The following is an 18,025-nucleotide window of genomic DNA, read 5'->3' as shown; positions in this document are numbered from 1 at the left end:
TACAGATAACAGTGGAGACTGGCATTGACTGCTTTTCACCCCACTCTCCTGAGTTGCCTCAGTGTTCGTGGCTTAAAATAATGACACTTTTACCACTCACAGAGTAGGTTTGTTTTCTTTTTAATACCCTGGAGCAAATCTGGAAATAACTGATTTGTAACTTTAAGTGTTAAAATCATCGGATATTTGAGGTGAAAAGATCCTGTAGATTCTAATCCCTTTGCAGATGAGAAAACTCAGGCTGAGGCCTTGTGGTGAGTTGTCCCTTAGGGAGATAGTAGGAGGGCCTGGTAGAACATCTTTCGGTGGTAGAGACTGCATGAATAGGAATTTGTACGTTCAGCTTCTGGTTTTAAAACTCTTTTTTAAACAGAATTTTTCTTTTGAATTTAAGATTTTTTTCTCCTGCTATAGAGCATTTTCCCTCTTCTTAATACCAGCAGTACTTTTTTATTTCCAGAAGCTAAGCAGAATATTTTGCTTTCTAAAAATGTCATGCTATTTATTATTTTAATGACAATTGATGGTTTCCTGGGAAACTAGACAGAAAAGATGGTTTGATTTGAGCTTAAAATGGTATTTAAGATTTCCAAAATGCAGATACTATGGTGTATCACTGCAGCCTGATAAATGGAAGTGCATTTTAGAATGACAGGGTGAATGCTTTAATGAAAGAAGCTTTCCCATTCTAGTTGGCCAATTAAATCATTGTTGATGACTTAGATCATTAATGAACATTTGTGGAAAATGACCATTTGAATTCAATTATTGCAATAATACATTTGACAAGTACTGACCACAAATAATTCTAGCCATAAATAAGGTTTATCCATTTTGCCACAGATAAGTCAGTATCTTGCTTTGCCTTTTAATGGCACAGCAAGTTGATATTTCAGAATTCTTTTATGGATTAAGTACATATCCTTTCTTACAAAAGTTCTACTTAGAAAAGATTATGTTTTTCATTGAATGCCTTTTAAAATATAATTTATGCTGCTAACTATTGTATTCGTTATTCTCAGAATAAATTAGCAGGACTTAGAAAACAAGAAGGGAAACATATAGTATGTAAAATCTGATAATTATATTTAAGATGGTTTAGGTATTTGATTTATTCAGTGATTAAAAAAATCTCTAATTCTGGAAAAACAATAGGAAGAAAAATAACCATTATTTGAACATGCAAATTTATTGTAAAGTTACATGGAAAGAAAATGTAAATGGAAAGCTTCATAACCAGATTTTTTTTCTTAAGCCCAAAGTTCAGATTTTTTCAATTTTTAAAAAGATTTTGTTCTTCTCAGACTATTTTATGGATATGTATATCTTGCCATTTTTGCTCTAGTATACCCAAAAAAATCATCTGGGTGTGTTTTCTTTAGTTAATTTTATTTTCTCTGAAACTTTGGCATGTTTTGGTAAAGATCAGACAGAGGTGGGTTCTTTTGAAATGCATGTTTTCCTCATTTTGTTATTTGTAAAATGGGCCATAATCTCAGTCCAAGCTTCCTCCATCTCCATTTTATAGTCTACAGAGAAAGGAGACACTGTGGAGCACGGGCTTCCCCTGGGAATACATTGGGCTTAATGAGCTTGATAGTCTGGTGGGCTCAATAAATCAAATAAAGCAAAACATTTCTCATTTTTGAATAAAAGCATTTATCACACAGTGTTTGTTCATTCATGTTCGCAAGATTGATTGGTTTCCACCATCGTAGTGTATATTGAAGCATTTTTTATTTTGTTTTTTCAGTGGGCAAGTTACGGAAGCAGTGGCTAAAGGAAAGTATCTCTGATGTCGGCTTTGGGATGCTGAAGTCTGTCAAGGAATATGTGGACCCCAATAACATCTTTGGAAACAGAAACCTTTTATAAATCCATTACTATTGCTAAGAAAAATGTCACTTTTAAGTCTTTAACTATGGTTATACCAGTAATCAAATATATCATGGACTTTATTTCAGCTGCATTTGTTTGTTGGTTTAAAATAAGTTTGTTTCATTCTGTAGTTTGTTTTGTTTCTGCATCTATGGATTGACAGATGGTATTCCTAAATCTCTCTCATTGTAGGTGCATTAGTTTACAGCCAACTGGTTGTCATTTCAAATTTCAGTCAGGCAGCACAAGGCTGGCTACCAGTTGTTATTTCAGAGGAGGATGCTGCCAGCTGTTTTGTATTGATGTTTCTTCTTGGGGAACAAAGGCAGATTTTGGTGTCATCTATTGTTTCGCCTGCCCGCTTTTTAAAAGAATGTTTCTGGGAAGCAGCTATGTAGGGAAGGATTCCACTGAGGAGTTACATACATGTATGTTTTTTTAAGAGTGCGTTACTAGTGTGAGTAGGCCATTAAGGGAAAATATCTATGAAAGAGTATAGGCAACCTCTTACTTAGGACTCCTCCAGTTCTGTAAGATGCGTGGCCTACATTTTTCTTTGAAACTAGTATCCAGTTATGAAACCTTAAATCATTAGGATGATTTATTCTGTCAGGGGACATCTTTTGTTCTCCATATTTCTGTTTCTGCTGAGGTATGAGTTGAATTTGTATCACTGAGATAACATATGGTTATATCCTAATTCATTTTTTATATGTTTTATAAGGAAAGCTGATGTCTCTCACTGTATGTGAAGAAAAGGTTTACCATGAAAGAAATGCCTTTATTCAGTTTAAAGTACCGATGTTTCTCATTTCACATTCTTGTTGCTGAGATGCAGGAGAAGCTGCCAGAAGGAAGACTCCTTACACTGAATGTCTCCAGTTCAAAGAGTTGCTTGGCTGAAGAAACGCAGTCATCATTCAGCTACTGAAATAGGAAAACCTCAATAGTTTCAATGAGAAAAAGCCTTTTTGTAAAAAAAATTAGCCCAAACAACATGAAAAATTTCCATATAAAAGTAGAGTTTCAATTTAGTTTTTAACAATGGTTTAATGCCTTTTTTGAATTACTGGTTTAACCTAAATTTTTAAAACAGTAGTTATTAATACACATGCCATAATCAAAAGTTTGAAATATCATATTTCTTAAATAATAGAACATTAACCACACATAGCAAACATTTTTACATTCAAACCTGCATATTAAATAGTTACGTTGAATCACTGTCAAGGTTCATGATTCACATTTTGAGATGGATTCTTTTCTTAATGCAATATCTAACTTTTGATAATTTTTTTAAAATTAATATTTGATCAACTAATGTAAGTCAAAATGCAGACGATCCTTTAAAAGGACACACTGTCTGTTTATGTAGCAACAGCTCCAAAGTATTTTTGGGCAGTTTGATACCTTTTATATCTGATGTAGCCTTAACCAGAAAAGTGAAAATCTAAAATTGACAAAGTAATATTTTTAAGACTTCAAAATGATAAATAATTTTTAACAAAATTGGCCTCAAACTAATAAACTTAAAATCTGAAGCAAATAAAATTGAAATACTAGTTTAACAAAAACAAAATAATTATTTATTAGATGCTGCCTCTCTTCACTGGTGATTTATTTTTAATTAGAAAATTTCCAGCAGATCTTTGCTTCAAGCCCTTGATATTTGAAATAGTTGGATACCTGATGAGGAAATTAACACTTGCTTCTAGGGTTATAAGAATCTCAGCTTTATAAAATGCATCTATTCATGAAACTAATTTCTCTAATTGGTGATCAAAATGTAAAATTTAATACAGTACTAATATCTCACTGACGTGTATACATGTTTCTGAGTAATATTTTTACAATAAAACATAGATTCATAAGCAGATCCATTCCTTTGCACGTGATTGTTATAACATTCTTTCCCAGGGAGTTCAGGTTTCAGCAACCTCAGGATTAGGAAATGTAACACCTGAAATTGTTGGTTCATTATTCTACATGAACCTTATGGAAATTAGTGATTTATGCTTTTGTTTTTCTTCTCCGATGCATGCCTGACTCCCCAACCTTGATTTTGTAGTGACGACTACATTTTGCAGTTTGAATCATTTCTACAGGGATGATTTTGAAACATATGAACACTTGTCAGTACTGTTTCGTTCTGATTTAGTAAATCAGAAAGCATTTCCCTGCTTCCACACTCCTGCTACTGAGAGGTGCCTGAGCATATACTTAGTGTCTGCAGAGAGTTGAGTTCTTGTATACCCACAGAAGCACTTAAAACCTTGCCTCCTGTTTCTGAAATATCTGAAAATGGCTTCATAAAAGTTAAAGCCAGGGGATGTTGCTTATGTGAGGCTTGAATAAGTTTATTTATGTAGCCTATTTGGTTTTCAGGACTGTATAACATTGATTTGTCTTTCTAAAATTAGCTATATTTTATTTGATGATGTCACATTTGAGTTGGCATTTTAGTGGGAATAGGAATTGCTGCTAGTGAGAAATGGCATTGAATACTAAGGACTCAGTATGAACAAGCTTCATTGACCCTTAGAGAAATGGTTGCCTTAATGTTTGGTGCACTTTACAATGTATAAGTGAGTTTATTAGTCTTATACTAAGTAACATGAGCTTTTTTAGTTTTAGTTAGAATTGCAAAAGCCACATGTTTACTGTGCCCAGCATTTTACCACAAAGAAGGAGGATTACATTCTTTCCTATGTTGAGGAATAGGGAGTTTTCTTCCTAAATAGTACTCTTACCTAAAAGCTAATTATGAAGCTGGAAGCCTTCTGGTATACATAGCTGTGTTGATGTATTTTGGAAAACAAAAATGCAGTGAAGGATGAGCTTCTATCAGTGTGTGTATTAAACTAGATGCAGGTGGTTACAAGCAAACCTCTTTCAGAATATCCCTTTAGTAACTGCTAAGTAAGTCCTAGCTTGCATTTTTGAAAATGACTTTTGCCTGTTGGCTCCAGTGATTTTCTGCTGTCATATTCTTTTGTATTTTCTACTTCCTAACTATAGTTGATCAGAAGAGCCCTGTGGTCCCAAGCTGAAGCCTGTAACCTCAGCTGCTCCAATGGGCTGAGTTTGGTTGAGCATTTATTCTATGTAAACATAGGACACAAATATTTATTATGCATCGATGCATAAACTGCACATGCAGGTGCTTGAAGCAACCAAGGTGGAATTCTGTGGAAAGCATATCTACATTTTAAGAAGCACTGAGACAGGAGATAAAGACAGCTTTAATAACTTTTTGTTACCACTTAATCTTTAGCAACTTTAATTTTAATTAGGGTTTAGCTCGTGGTGTGTGAAAAGCCAAAAATAAGAAGTGCCAGGTTAGGACTGAAGAATCCAGAACCACCTTTGGCTTAACGAGTTCTGGAAGCTTGAAGTCTTCACATTCCCAGATGAGCCACCTGTCAATATATGTGTTCAATCCTTACTAATTTCATATAAATTGATGCTGAAATCCAGGAGGTGTAAAAGGTTGTTTTAAACTATTGAAATACAGTGTGTGACATAAAGTATATAAGTTACTCAGCTTTCTTCTCCCTAAGCCAACTGTTTGTCTTTAGTATGAAATTTAACTGTAAAAGCTACCTGTAATGTCACCAGATTATAGAAACTTATATTATTAATAAAATGGACCTGGGTCTAAGAGGTTTTTTTCTTCAAGGGGAGTATGAAGGTGTTTGTTCTTCTGTTTGCATCTGGGTTTGTCTTTCAATTTTAGTTCTTCATCTTCATATTTCCACTAATTTGAAAACAAAATTTTTGTGATTTTATTAATGAAGCATAATCAAGTACAACCTAAATATAACTAAATCTTTTTGGATTTATAGCTGAGTATATTGTTAGCTAGGTTTAATTACTCTCTAATTATTTTAAATCAATGTTATATTCCTAGGAGGTGTTTAGTTTCCTGTGAACCTAAAGCATTCCCATTTGAACTTTGGAAGATCCTCAAAGAATGAGCACTTTTGTGCTCTTCTAACCACAACAATTCCTTAAGAAACGTGAGTAAGGATCACTGAAGCCAAAGAACCATCACAGAATTAAGTAACTTTAATTCTGTGAGCATGAAAAGATTTTGTTTTGCTTCCCTAAGTTTACTTTATACTTTTTCTTCCCCACAAGGAACAAGATAATACATTAAGTATCATTAAGAACAGTTTTCAAATACTCTGAACTTCCAAATGAGAGAGAGAGAGAGAGAGAGAAAGGAAACAAATGTTTTAGTGTGGGTTTCTAAGTAGTATATGTACATGTTTTTAAAGCATCTTATTGTTGGTAGTGTTTTTTGTGAGCACCCTATGATGAAACGTGTTGTTTAACCACTAAAGCAGTCTTGTTCACATATCAAAAAGGACATGAAACACTTGTGCTGGTATACAGTTTCTATAAATAATTATTTTTTGAGCTATTTAAAGAATATTCCCCCAAAGCATACAGTGCCTTGTTGGGATTTTTTTTTTCCCCTCCCATGAAATAGCCATTATTTAAAATGAGTGGGAGAGGATAAGTCTTTAAAGACAGAGCTTGTGTAGCAGTTCAGAGCGATTCCTCTTCGAGAACACATCAGGAATTAAGTAGTTGTGTGTGGAAACATGGAAGATCCTTCCACAGTGTTGGTTTCAATCACCTGTTCTTGCCTATTGAACTAATCGTGTGGTAGACCTGTACTCTTACGTACACCTATTCAGTCAGTGGAATTTACATGTACTTTCTTGCATTTTCACTCCTGCTGTCGCAGCTTAGTAGCCCTAAGATGTGGCTCGGCGGACGTGGCATACTCACTGTGTCATGAAGACACCCACTGCACATCTTAGCTGTTTGCTCACACAGCTCCCTGAGGAGCAGAGCCTGGAGTCGGGGAGGGGGTGGGGTTCGTATTCCTTATGTTGTGCGTCAGTTGTTTTTTGTGTGATGGTGCCTTCAGAGTGATAAATATTTCTGTTTCTGAACAATGATAAATCTTATGAGAAATATGTGTAGGTCATGTTCCTTCATTTTTGTCCTTTTTTTGCTAAGCCTGTGAAATACTTTGGCTCTGAGACAACTTGACTTGAATAATACCTTATCCCGAGTCTTCCTCCAAGGCAGTGCATCTTTCCTGCCAGTGCTGTAGTCACCTTTTGGGAACTGCACGTGGGTGAGCACTTGTGTGTGAGCCATTACACTGCTGTAACTACTGCATACAAACCGTTCTTCACACCAGTAGTCTTCAAAGTGGGTATGTAGTGGGAAGGAAAATTGCTTAGGGATTCCAGCGTAGCTCTGTCAGTTCAGACTGAGCCATACTGTTTTCCAAAGGGCTCAACACACAGTCTGTGTACTGTACTTTCAGTGCATGTTTGGATTCTCCTTTTACTGCTTTTCCTAGACTGTACTGTTCTATAAGTAAATGCCCATGTGTGATTTTTAAGATGTGCTGGGGAAAAAATAATAAAACAATACCCAAACCACGCATTGTTACAGAAATTGTTGCTTTGTTCTTGTTGATTTCATTTAATCTTTGTTGACAGCTTCATGCTATCCTCAAGAGAATAACGACACAGTCTCTTCCTGTAAGCAGTCTTCTCCAGGAGTGAATGACCAGTGAGCAGATGCTGATTTGGCCCTGCCTGTGGTTCCCCCACTGGAGGGAAGGTTGGAGCTGTGTGGACTCTGAAATAACTAGGGATTGAACCTGTTAAACCCAGTCTTACTTGATACATTTCAAGATTATAGCCCTATATAATAAGTTAGTTATAGTTAGTTAAAGCAATTTTCTACTTGGCTCATATAAGGCTCAGTCTGAATGAACCTTAGGAATCATCTCATCTTACTTTTGGTCAAATATAATTGCTACCGAATCTTTCCATCCCCCCAGGCCACAAACAGACAACCTAGTCCTCCTGAACATTTGCTGTGACCACATGGGAATTTATTGCCTTTCTAGCAAGCTTTTCCCCGTTTCTGAAATCTTCCAGAATTCATAGGTTTTTGCCTGTTAGACCAAAATCTGTGTCCTGTCCATTAATGTGACTTCTGTCTCATCCAGTCATAAAGATTGTGCCGTTGCTTTGTTGCAGGGCAGCTCTTCAGATATTTAAAGACAGCTCATGTTCCCCTAGATTTTTCCAATCAACTGTTGCTCCTGTCACTTCTAGACCCTTCACCATCCTCATCTGTCTCCATATATGCCTACTTGATGTTCTTAAAATGAGTTGTCAGGGCCTACATGTTCCAGAATAGTTCCAATGATTTCCTCATTCCTTGTTCCAATATTTTTTAGTCACTCATGCATCTTTGCTGGACCTTGCACTGGCACCTCACACTGACCTTGAATTTAACAGTTTGTCTTTTCTGCATGTTCCATTTTCACCAAATCTCCATGGAGGCTGATTTAAAAAAAAAAAAATATATATATATATATATATATATATATGTAAAGCCTCATTACTTGTATTTATTCTTACTAAAATTTGTGTCTTACTCTATTTAGTTGCAGATTTTTCAAAATTTTAGATTCTTGGCTCTTACAAGGAATATTGTTTGCCCCATCCAGCTTTGGGACAGCAATAGAATCCAGACATGTACAGTTCTGGATTCTTATCCAAGTAATGGCAGGTCTCTGGAACTCATAGCCAGGGCCTGCCCAATAACACATCCAGGAAAGAGCATTCAAGGGTCAGGGCACTAGCATTTCCACTTAGCATGCTATTTATTGTTCACCTCTGTTTTTGCATTTTGTCAACAAATAGGCTTTCTTTCAATGAATCAACGCTTATGCCAGACAGACACTAAACATGCAATTACATCTACTTGATTTAACCAGATGCCAGACTGAAATCCTTTGATAAACCTTACTGCTCCAGTTTCCTGTGCTACCCTATCAGAAAAACAAGTGGGATCTTACTGCTATCACATTTACTTTTGCCTGTGTTTGCCCTCAGGGGCCTCTTTCTTTTTCAATATACTTGTAAAGTCAACTTGTGCTGCATTTTCTGATGTCTGTTGATTGGGTGTAGTATTGCCTGATGGAAACCTCTAAATCCATTCTTGCGAAGTTCTACTACATCCTTTGTACCATATTGTGCCCACATTAGAGCTGGACAGATAATTTTTTTTAAATGACTGAAATGTGTCACTATAAGCTATAAAATAACTTAGGAGAAGTTAGACTTCTAAGTCTAAGAACACGGTGGAAAGTGTTCTAGTCTGGAAATTATGTGGATGCTCAATTTTTATCTGCCAACCACAAGTCACTTTTCCTATTTGGGCCTAATATCTTTTGTGAAATAAAAATCTCTGATGTCCCTTCTGACTGAGTCTGAGTGATTCTAATTGCTGCTGCTGCTAAGTTGCTTCAGTCATGTCCGACTCTGTGCAACCCCATAGACGGCAGCCCACCAGGCTCCCCCGTCCCTGGGATTCTTTAGGCAAGAACACTGGAGTGGGTTGCCATTTCCTTCTCCAATGCATGAAAGTGAAAAGTGAAAGTGAAGTTGCTCAGTCATGTCCGACTCTTCACGACCCCATGGACTGCAGCCTACCAGGATCCTCCGTCCATGGGATTTTCCAGGCAAGAGTACTGCAATGGGGTGCCATTGCCTTCTCCAGATTCTAATTGAGTCTCTGTATTTTTGCCTAACACTAGATGTCTTTAGTGGTGAAGAACCCGCCTATCAGTGCAGGAGACATAAAAGACATGAGTTCAATCCCTGGGTCGGGAAGATCCCCTGATGGAGGGCATGGCAACCCATTCCAGTATTCTTGCCTGGAGAATCCCATGGACAGGAGAGCCTGATGGACTACTCTGGTCCATAGTGACAAAGAGTCAGACGTGACTAAAGCGACTTAGGATGCACTACCCTAGAATTGATTATTGCATTAATAACTTTCTAATTTCCCCCTATTAGCTAGACACTGCTGGGCACTTAACCCTAGACAAGAAGTTCTGATTGTAATCACAACAGCCCTGTAAAGTGGGTGGTATTGTCCCCCTTTTACCAGTGAAATAATTGAGGTTTGCTCAGTCGCTCAGTCATGTCCGACTCTTTGCGACTCCATGGACTAGCCCGCTAGGCTCCTCTGTCCATGGAATTTTCAGGCAAGAATAATGGAGTGTTCTGCCGTTTGCTTCTCCAAGGGATCAAACCTGCATTTCCTGCATTGGCAGGTGGATACTTCACCACTGTGCCACCTGAGGAGCCCAACTGAGGTTTAGCGACGATGACTGACACCCACTGTTCGTAGCCAGGAAGTGGCATTGCCAGAAGATGGAGCCAAAATCAAGTGCCTCTGCTGGCTTCTTCACTGCTCGAGGCTGTTTGTGCTGTGTAGTCAGTCAGAAGTCAGATGTATATAGAATTTCCGTCTGTTAAAGTAGATTATTAGTCATTGCCTTCCACTGAAGACCACAAGTAAGGAAACAGAGTCTCCTAAGTAGAGAGGAAAGACTGCTATCTTCATGACTACGTGCCATAGAAATACCAGGAAGCCTTTTGTCCCAAGTGCTGTCATGTTCTGTAAATGTTTAATCCACAAGGTCCTGTGATGATGCCTTTATAGGTTTAATATGAAACTCATAAAAGGAAGTGCTGCATTTGAGGAATTTAATAAATTTGCATTTTTATATTGTATTCCTTTGAGCTGTACTTAAAAATGTAAGAATAACCTGTTACCATAAGTTATATATTTTCCTATAGGGAGACTAGAAATTGAAAACTAAGATTAAAGAAATGTTTTTTTATGATCTAAAACCAATCTAGGTTCTTGGGAAATTCACAGTTCCTTAAAACTCCTAATTTAAGAATTAAGGTTGCTGCTGAAGGATTTGAGCAACATTAAGGTACTCAAAAAGTTGCATATATTTTACAGTTAGAAGGAAGGTATAAATTTAGAATCTGGTGGCTATTGCCATGGTGATTATGTGGTTGGACAACCAAGAACCCAGAGTTACAAAATGTGTTGTTTGACTAATACTAAGGGATAGCCCAGTAAATGAAAACAAAAGCTCCAAATGTCACATTAGTCCTGGCTGTAGATCAGCACAGAATGAGAGGCAGTTAGTGAATGGTGGGTAGTGAGCTGCAAGTTACACCATTGCTAGGAAGCTGCTCAGTGTGGGAGAAGGCACTTTCAGGAAAGGACAATCTCCCAGATGTTTCCAGATTGCTGGTAGTCATTAAAAAAAAAAAAAAAGACAAAAAAAAAAAAGAACCTAAGACAAAAGGTTGTATTTTAAAATGCTGCTATTCACTAGAAATGAAAGATTTGTCTTTGGTGATGTTATCTTTTTAAAATCAGGTAGTGCAGACAGCCATATACCGCTTACCTAGGTTAGACTTCGAGCGCTGCTAACCCTTCAAGTGCCAGTGTGGAAATGAGTGCGAGCTATGGTTATATGGCAGAAGGCTCAAAAAGTTACTCCTATAAAGCTTCTCCAAGCCGTTTGCCCTTTCTTAAAAAAAGTTTTTTTTTCTTTTGCCCTTTCTTGTCTCACTTTTCCTTGTAAGCTTATTTATCTGCGCATCTACCCCATAGCCTTCTACACACAAATTGTTCTAATAACCTCAGGCCAAACCTCTGACAGTTCTGCTAGGATTCCATCTGAGGTGCTCCTCTGAGGTCTTAGAGGCCATGCCTGTACGTTCCTGTGTCACCCCTCGGGGCGGGGGAGTGTCTGTGATTACAGCCGTCTGGGTGCTCGGAGCTCTCTGCCAAACATCACGGCAGTTTTCCCTGTTCCCAGTTGTCTGCTGCTCACCAGTGGGTCAGAGTTAGCCACTACACACCTGACCTTCACAAATAACACTGATGCGAATATCTTGGCCACAGCTAAGGCGAAATTCAAAGAGGGGCCGTCATAGGAATGTGAATCCTTTTGTAGGCGTGTTGTCACTGATCAAACGAGTCTACTTGGTGGTTCTGCACAGAGCAAGGTTTTGTTCATGTCTGAGAAAATGGAAATAACCACTTGGGTACAACATGCTTATATTCTGAATGTGTGAGGAGGTGGGTTGACTGAGACTATGAAATAATGGATGTAGTCCTTTAAAATATACTGTGCAGGAATTATGAAAAAATCTTAAAGGAGTAAAACACTGAAGAAATAAAGGGAATTTTTTTTTTTTTTTTTGGTTGAGAAAAGTGCTTTTAGCACTGAGTCCATGAAGTTCTAAGAGCATAGAAAAAAGCTTTAGGGATGAATGCCTTTGTTCAAATGGCAATATAGAGTCATAAAGTTATTTGCCTACTGAAATCAATAAACAGAGGTGAGTACTTTGAAGGCGAGTTTAAAATAAATATATCCTAAAACTAGAGGACAGTAAGTGCCTGGGGAGTTAGATCTTCACAGTCTCCTCCAGGGCTCTGAGGGCTGGCCAGTTTTGTAGGCTTGATTCAGGAGGCTTGGCTGTTGCCAGGTAGCAACAGGATCTATCAATTCTGGTGGGTACCTCTCTGGAGAGCTTGTGTAAGGAAGGGGACAAATGCCATAATTGACCTTTATTCCTTCCCTCAGTAGTAGGACCAGTCAGGATTTCCTGATGCATTACTAACCAGGAAATCCCAACTGCCTAGCGGCAAGGGGTTAAAAACTGTTCTGAAAAGCTTTTTATGTTCTGAAAGGCTAAATTACACATACATGCAAACCACAAACACACAGCACCTGGGTAAATAAAGTGTGGTTGAATAAAGACTGAGCTATTTGCAAAAGGGAATCTGGAAAACATTTACTTTTGGGTGGTTAACATTACTTACACTTTCTGCTTTTTTTTTTTTTTTTTTTAAGAGAAAAGTTGAGGAAATATGAAAAAAAAACACCCCTATTTTTTTAAAACATGGCTGTTAAAAATAAGATTTCAATTGATTTACTTTCCAAATGTTAAGGGGCTATGAAGATTGAGAAGGCACAGAGCTACTGCACAATGAAGCAACAACACTTTTAGCACAGAGGTTGTTAAAGAACATTTCCCAATGATGGAATTGCACTAAGGGATGCACTAAAGGGGTCATTAAACACTGATTGTCCTCCCAGTGTGGGTTCAAACATCAGTGGTAAATGGTATCAGCTTATGTAATTAAGATTAAAATTGCTATAAATTAAAAAATCGTTGGACTTCATAATAAGCCATTTTCTGATAGCTCTAGTAGAATTTGAGCACCCAGAAGGTCATGCTACAGAGGATTTATGCTGAGAACCTATGTGGGTCCCAGTATGGGTACCTATGTGGCTAAGTGATTTCTCCTTGAAGGGAAAAAAAAAATCATCATCTCAACTCAGCATTCAAAAAACTAAGATCATGGCATCCAGTCCCATCACTTCATGGCAAATAGATGGGGAAACAGTGGAAACAATGAGAGACTTTATTTTGGTGGGCTCCAAAATCACTGCAGATGGTGACTGCAGCCATGAAATTAAAAGACACTTGCTCCTTAAAAGAAAAGCTGTAACCAATCTAGACAGCATATTAAAAAGCAGAGACATTACTTTGCTGACAAAGGTCTGTCAAACTATGGTTTTTCCAGTATGGATGTGAGTGTTGAACTATAAAGAAAGCTGAGTGCCGAATAATTGATGCTTTTGAACTGTGGCGTTAGAGAAGACTCTTGAGAGTCCTTTGGACTGCAAGGAGATCAAACCAGTCCATCCTAAAGGAAATGAATCCTGAATATTCATTGGAAGAACTGGTGCTGAAGCTGAAACTCCAATACTTTGGCCACCAGATGCGAAGAACTGCCTCATTGTAAAAGACCCTGATGCTAGGAAAGATTGAAGACAGGAGAAGGACGACAGAGGAGGAGATGGTTGGAGGGCATCATCGAGTCAATGGATGTGAGTTTGAGCAAGCTCCGGGAGATAGTGAAGGACAGGGAAACCTTAACATGCTGCAATCCATGGGGTCACAAAGAGTCGGACTTGACTGAGCGACTGAACTGAACATCACAGCAGGGTTCACTATCTTTCAGTAGAACACTATTAGGTTGGACCATAAAAAAATTGCTAGTTTTATAGTTTAAAAACTTCCAAAACCAGCAATTTCATATAATTCAAGCTACTTTGTTTTTCTCTAAGCCAGGTCAAGAGTTGGGGTTGACAGATTTATGGAAAGAAAAGGGGTGGGGAAACAAGGTAAGGCTCTTGTATGGTTCAGAAAATAAAAATGCCTAAGCAGAATGAGTGGGGTTTTCATTGGAAGGGTTGTGGCCCTAACACAGCATTATGAATCTACCAGAGGAGGTTTCAGAATTGACCTTTTCATCTGTGATGGAGGTGGAAGAGAAGTTTGGTGGGGTCATGGAAATAGCTTAGATTTTTCTCTTCCTGAGAGGTTACTACACACAAACAACGCCAGCATTAACATATCCTAAGTTAGAAATACAAACGTGGGAAGTAAGCACCCAGTTCCCATGGGACCTCTGCTATTCCTCACTGTTAAAGATAAAGGAGAACAGAGTTATGAAAAACACTATATGTTGCTTATGTACTCAGATTATTAACAAGTGGAACAAAAGAAAACTATGTAAAATTCTTTGACAACTGTTTATTGTCTCTAAACCACAGCACCATAATTTTGTTAAGGGCACAAGGTCTCCCACTGACTTGCACATTAAAAAAAAAACAGCAGCAACAAAAAAACATTTATAGTGTAAGGTATTTTGTTTACATAAAGCATTATATTTTATATTGAAAACTCTGAAAAACATCCTAATGCTATATAATATGTATTCATTACAAACTATGAATTAGAACACACAATCCCTGAGATTATTAAAAGCCTAGAAATCCTATACATTAACTACAGAGTTCTGGGCCTGATAGGACTAGTACCAAGTCCCTGGATAATATAACCTTTATGCAGGTCACTCAAAATACAAAGCACAAATGGTAGCAGAGAGGGAACATGGGTTCTAACAAGTTCTAATAGAAATAGTGTCCCCAGGCAGTTCTGAATTTTCATAAATGTTTCTAGATGTTCTTACATTTCACTTTGTGAAGATTTTTTAAAAATACTAATTATTTTTATTATAATTTTGAACTGTACAAAGTCCAACATGTAACAAATGTAAATATGCCACTAGCTAACTGGAGATAAAAAGCAAGAGTGAAAAACAGATATAAAACCATTATGATAAGGCCACTATCAGACACTACTACATATTCCATCCTATAATATCATAAATCAAAGCTTTTAACTCTCTGGATTCATATGTGACTGTATTCTTTCCAATATGCGTTCTTTCTTCTTCCAAGGTTTCTTCAATAACTGCAGGTATGTCCCTCCCATAAAGTTCGCAGTGTTCTAAAAACTGAACACATTCTTGAACGACACTGTCACGAAGCATGATGGTGTGTTTTGACATGTTTTCTAATAATGACAGGAAGCATCTTTTGGCATAATACCATGTATCAGTTCCTAGTTTTTTATTATAAGGTTCCAAGCTTTTGACAACCCGGGAAATACCAAAGTCATAATTTCCTTTGGCACAGTAAAGCGTCCCTATCACCAAATTCACAATGCAGAGATGGTACATTTTCTTATCTGGATCATCATAGGAGAGCTGATCTTCCTCCTTTCCAATCTTCCTCATCAACTCCTCAGCTTCTTCATTCTGACTTGTCATAATATATGAAACACACAGGTTGGCCAGCACAACAGCACTGACATTCAGGATGTTGTCATAATGCTTCTTGACTATTGGCTCATAAAAACCTATGGCTTCTTTGTATTTGTTTTCCTGCATGAACAGAACATGAGCCACATTCAGCTTCCACACATGGTGGTCATTACAGAATTCCACAGATTTGCGGAAGAGTTTTTCCACCATTGGGTAATTTTCAAGGTTCCAGTAGATTTTGGCCTGGGCCATCAACACAGGAATGTACTTCTCAAGGGTTTCATCATATTCATTTACTGCCTTTTTGACAGCTTCATCATCTTTATTGTGTCTTGCTTCCTGCACTTGTATGGTAAGTTTCCGGAGCTGTTCAGTCAGCATCCCTGCTAGGCCCTCAAGCTTAAGGAAAGCCTCTTCAGGGGCTGTCTGGCAAGTGATCATGGCATCCAAGAAGTCATAGAGATAGGGTGTGAGGAATTCGTAAGTCAAATGGGCATTCTCTGCCAGGACATCTGCTGCCAGGTCAAAATACTCATATTCACAATAGAGCAGCAACAGGTTGCCAAAGGTCTCTGGGGGAAAGGGGTTCTGTTGGAGCAAAAACTGTAGTTTTTCAAACCCTTCTGTGGGCCTGGCATCCATGTTCATTAGTGCCTGATTGTGCAGGGTCACGGGGTCTAACTCTTCCTCTGCCCTTGGTGGCATGTCAGTGAGGGCTTCCTGGGCCGCCTCATAGTTTCTCAGTTGGTATTCTATGGCGGCCCTGAGGTTGAAGGCTTCCACCAGAGCAGTCTGGTGAAGGACTAAGGTGTTGCCAACACTTCGAACGTCAATGCCCTCAGTGGTCATGCCCACACCCAGCTCTGGGTGCTGCCGGATGCCACGCTCAATAATGTCCGCGATATGCTTCAGAGCTGGGGCATAGTGCCGGCTGCTGTAATAGGCCAAAGCCAGGTTGTAGGAAAGATCAGGACGGTAGCCCGAAGCCTGCAGGGCCGCAGAGAACTTGGAACACGCGGCTTCATAATGTCCCTCCTTGTACAGCAAACAACCCAGATTGACCTGGCCATCCAGCTCGTTCTCGCCCCCGCTGTCTTCTCCTCCTTCTCCACTCAGTAGCTGCTCCACCAGGCTCCTGGCCCCGGGCAGGTCGCCTTCGCTGTACTTGATCGCGGCTTGGAGACGGAGGACCCGGTTGTGGTAGGCGGGGTTGTCCAGGAGGAGGAAGGACACGCGGGTGGCCTCTGGGTAGAGGCAGGCCTTGTACAGGGCCTGGGCCTGGTACAGGCGGTACTGCTCCAGCTCCGGGTGCAGTTGGCGCAGCTGCTCATAGCATTCGGCCGCCTGCGCGAACTCCTGTAGGCGGTAGTAGCAGTAGCCCAGCAGCGACAGCCCGGCGCGGCTTTTCGGGCTCCGCTGGAGCTCTCCGCCCAGCAGCTGCACGGCCTCGGCGTACCGGGCATCCCGGATGAGCCGGTACACAACCGCGGTGAACTCCCCGTCGGGGATCTGCGAACCTCCCAGCCCCGCCATAACCGCCTCCGAGGTTGCTTACGCTCGTTACCAGGGCAACAAGACAACCGGAAACGGAAGGCTGCGAAGAAGGTTGGTGTTTTTAATGGGCTTTGGGGGTGGGGGGGTTGCTCCTAAAGTATTTTGCAGCGGAACGATCAACCTGATATTGGAAAGAGTCATTAATGTGTGTATCTCAATTATTGGCCTGGTGCCTGAAGACTCCAGAGTGTGAGCGGCGTTAGACGCGAGAGGAAAGACCTCCCGGCCGTTCGAAGACGGAAACTCTACTTCCCGGCATGCACCGGTTCGCGCCGCCAGCGGACGTAGCCGCGCTGCATCCTGGGAGGCGTAGTCCCCTCGGGGCGGACCCTGAGGTGAGGGGAGATGAGGTCGTGGTCACCCTCCGTTCCGTGGTAAATGAGGATTGTTGACTGCCTGTTGTGTCTCTGGCGCGGAGGTGGAAGGTTTACGGTTCGAAGTCCCTTCCGTTTTTGATCCTTTAGACACTGTGCGGTGCATATACATGGTGTTGTTTCACGTTGTTTTGGTGAATGAAACGGGAATGGAAAAAGAGGAATGTCAGTTTGGTATTCTCCCCGAATTACAGTGGACTTTCTGTCTTTGGGTCGTCCCGTGGGCGCACTTTCTAAGAACAAAATAGTGCAGCGATCAGGAGTTCTTATTTTGTCGTTTCAGAGGTTGATAGCAGGAAAGAGTGCTTGGAGTTTATGTGATACTTAGGTTTGGCTTTAGTTTCAAGAGCCTCAGCTCCTGCTCCCACTACCCCTCCCGCTCCCCCCGTTTTTCCGTAACTACAAATATTACCGAGTTCATTTTAGCGTTTAAACTTGGCTCTGTGGTCTGCCTTGACTCTCCAGATTTCACCACGAAGTGGAAAAACCTTGCATAAATCTACAACCTCGTGTTTTCCAAGAAGGGTGGAGGCGAGGAGGAAGCACATTCCAAGTTTTCCCTTTTCTGTGCACCGTTAACTCTTTTAACTTTCCAACCTACTTAATCT

General features: G+C 39.6%; 2 protein-coding genes across 2 annotated transcripts in view; one reads left to right on the top strand and one right to left on the bottom strand.

Moving 5' to 3' along the window:
• AGPS (alkylglycerone phosphate synthase) overlaps positions 1 to 7,346 on the top strand; it is a 132,413-nt gene extending 125,067 nt beyond the window's left edge. The window contains exon 20 of the mRNA XM_061135521.1: positions 1,754 to 7,346. Coding sequence (XP_060991504.1) covers positions 1,754 to 1,875 — 122 coding nt within the window. The 3' untranslated portion in view covers positions 1,876 to 7,346. The remainder of the gene's footprint in view (positions 1 to 1,753) is intronic.
• A 6,878-nt stretch (positions 7,347 to 14,224) lies between these two features.
• On the bottom strand, positions 14,225 to 17,075 carry IFT70B (intraflagellar transport 70B). Its single transcript, XM_061135539.1, has one exon. The coding sequence runs from the start codon at positions 17,020 to 17,022 to the stop codon at positions 15,025 to 15,027; it is 1,998 nt and encodes a 665-aa protein (XP_060991522.1). The 5' UTR covers positions 17,023 to 17,075; the 3' UTR covers positions 14,225 to 15,024.
• Positions 17,076 to 18,025: the final 950 nt, after the last annotated feature.

The sequence above is a fragment of the Dama dama genome, chromosome 33 (genome assembly GCF_033118175.1).
Source record: "Dama dama isolate Ldn47 chromosome 33, ASM3311817v1, whole genome shotgun sequence".
Classification (NCBI taxonomy): domain Eukaryota; kingdom Metazoa; phylum Chordata; class Mammalia; order Artiodactyla; family Cervidae; genus Dama; species Dama dama.
Note: the sequence above shows the minus strand (reverse complement) of the source record. Positions and strands in the feature narration are given on the sequence as shown.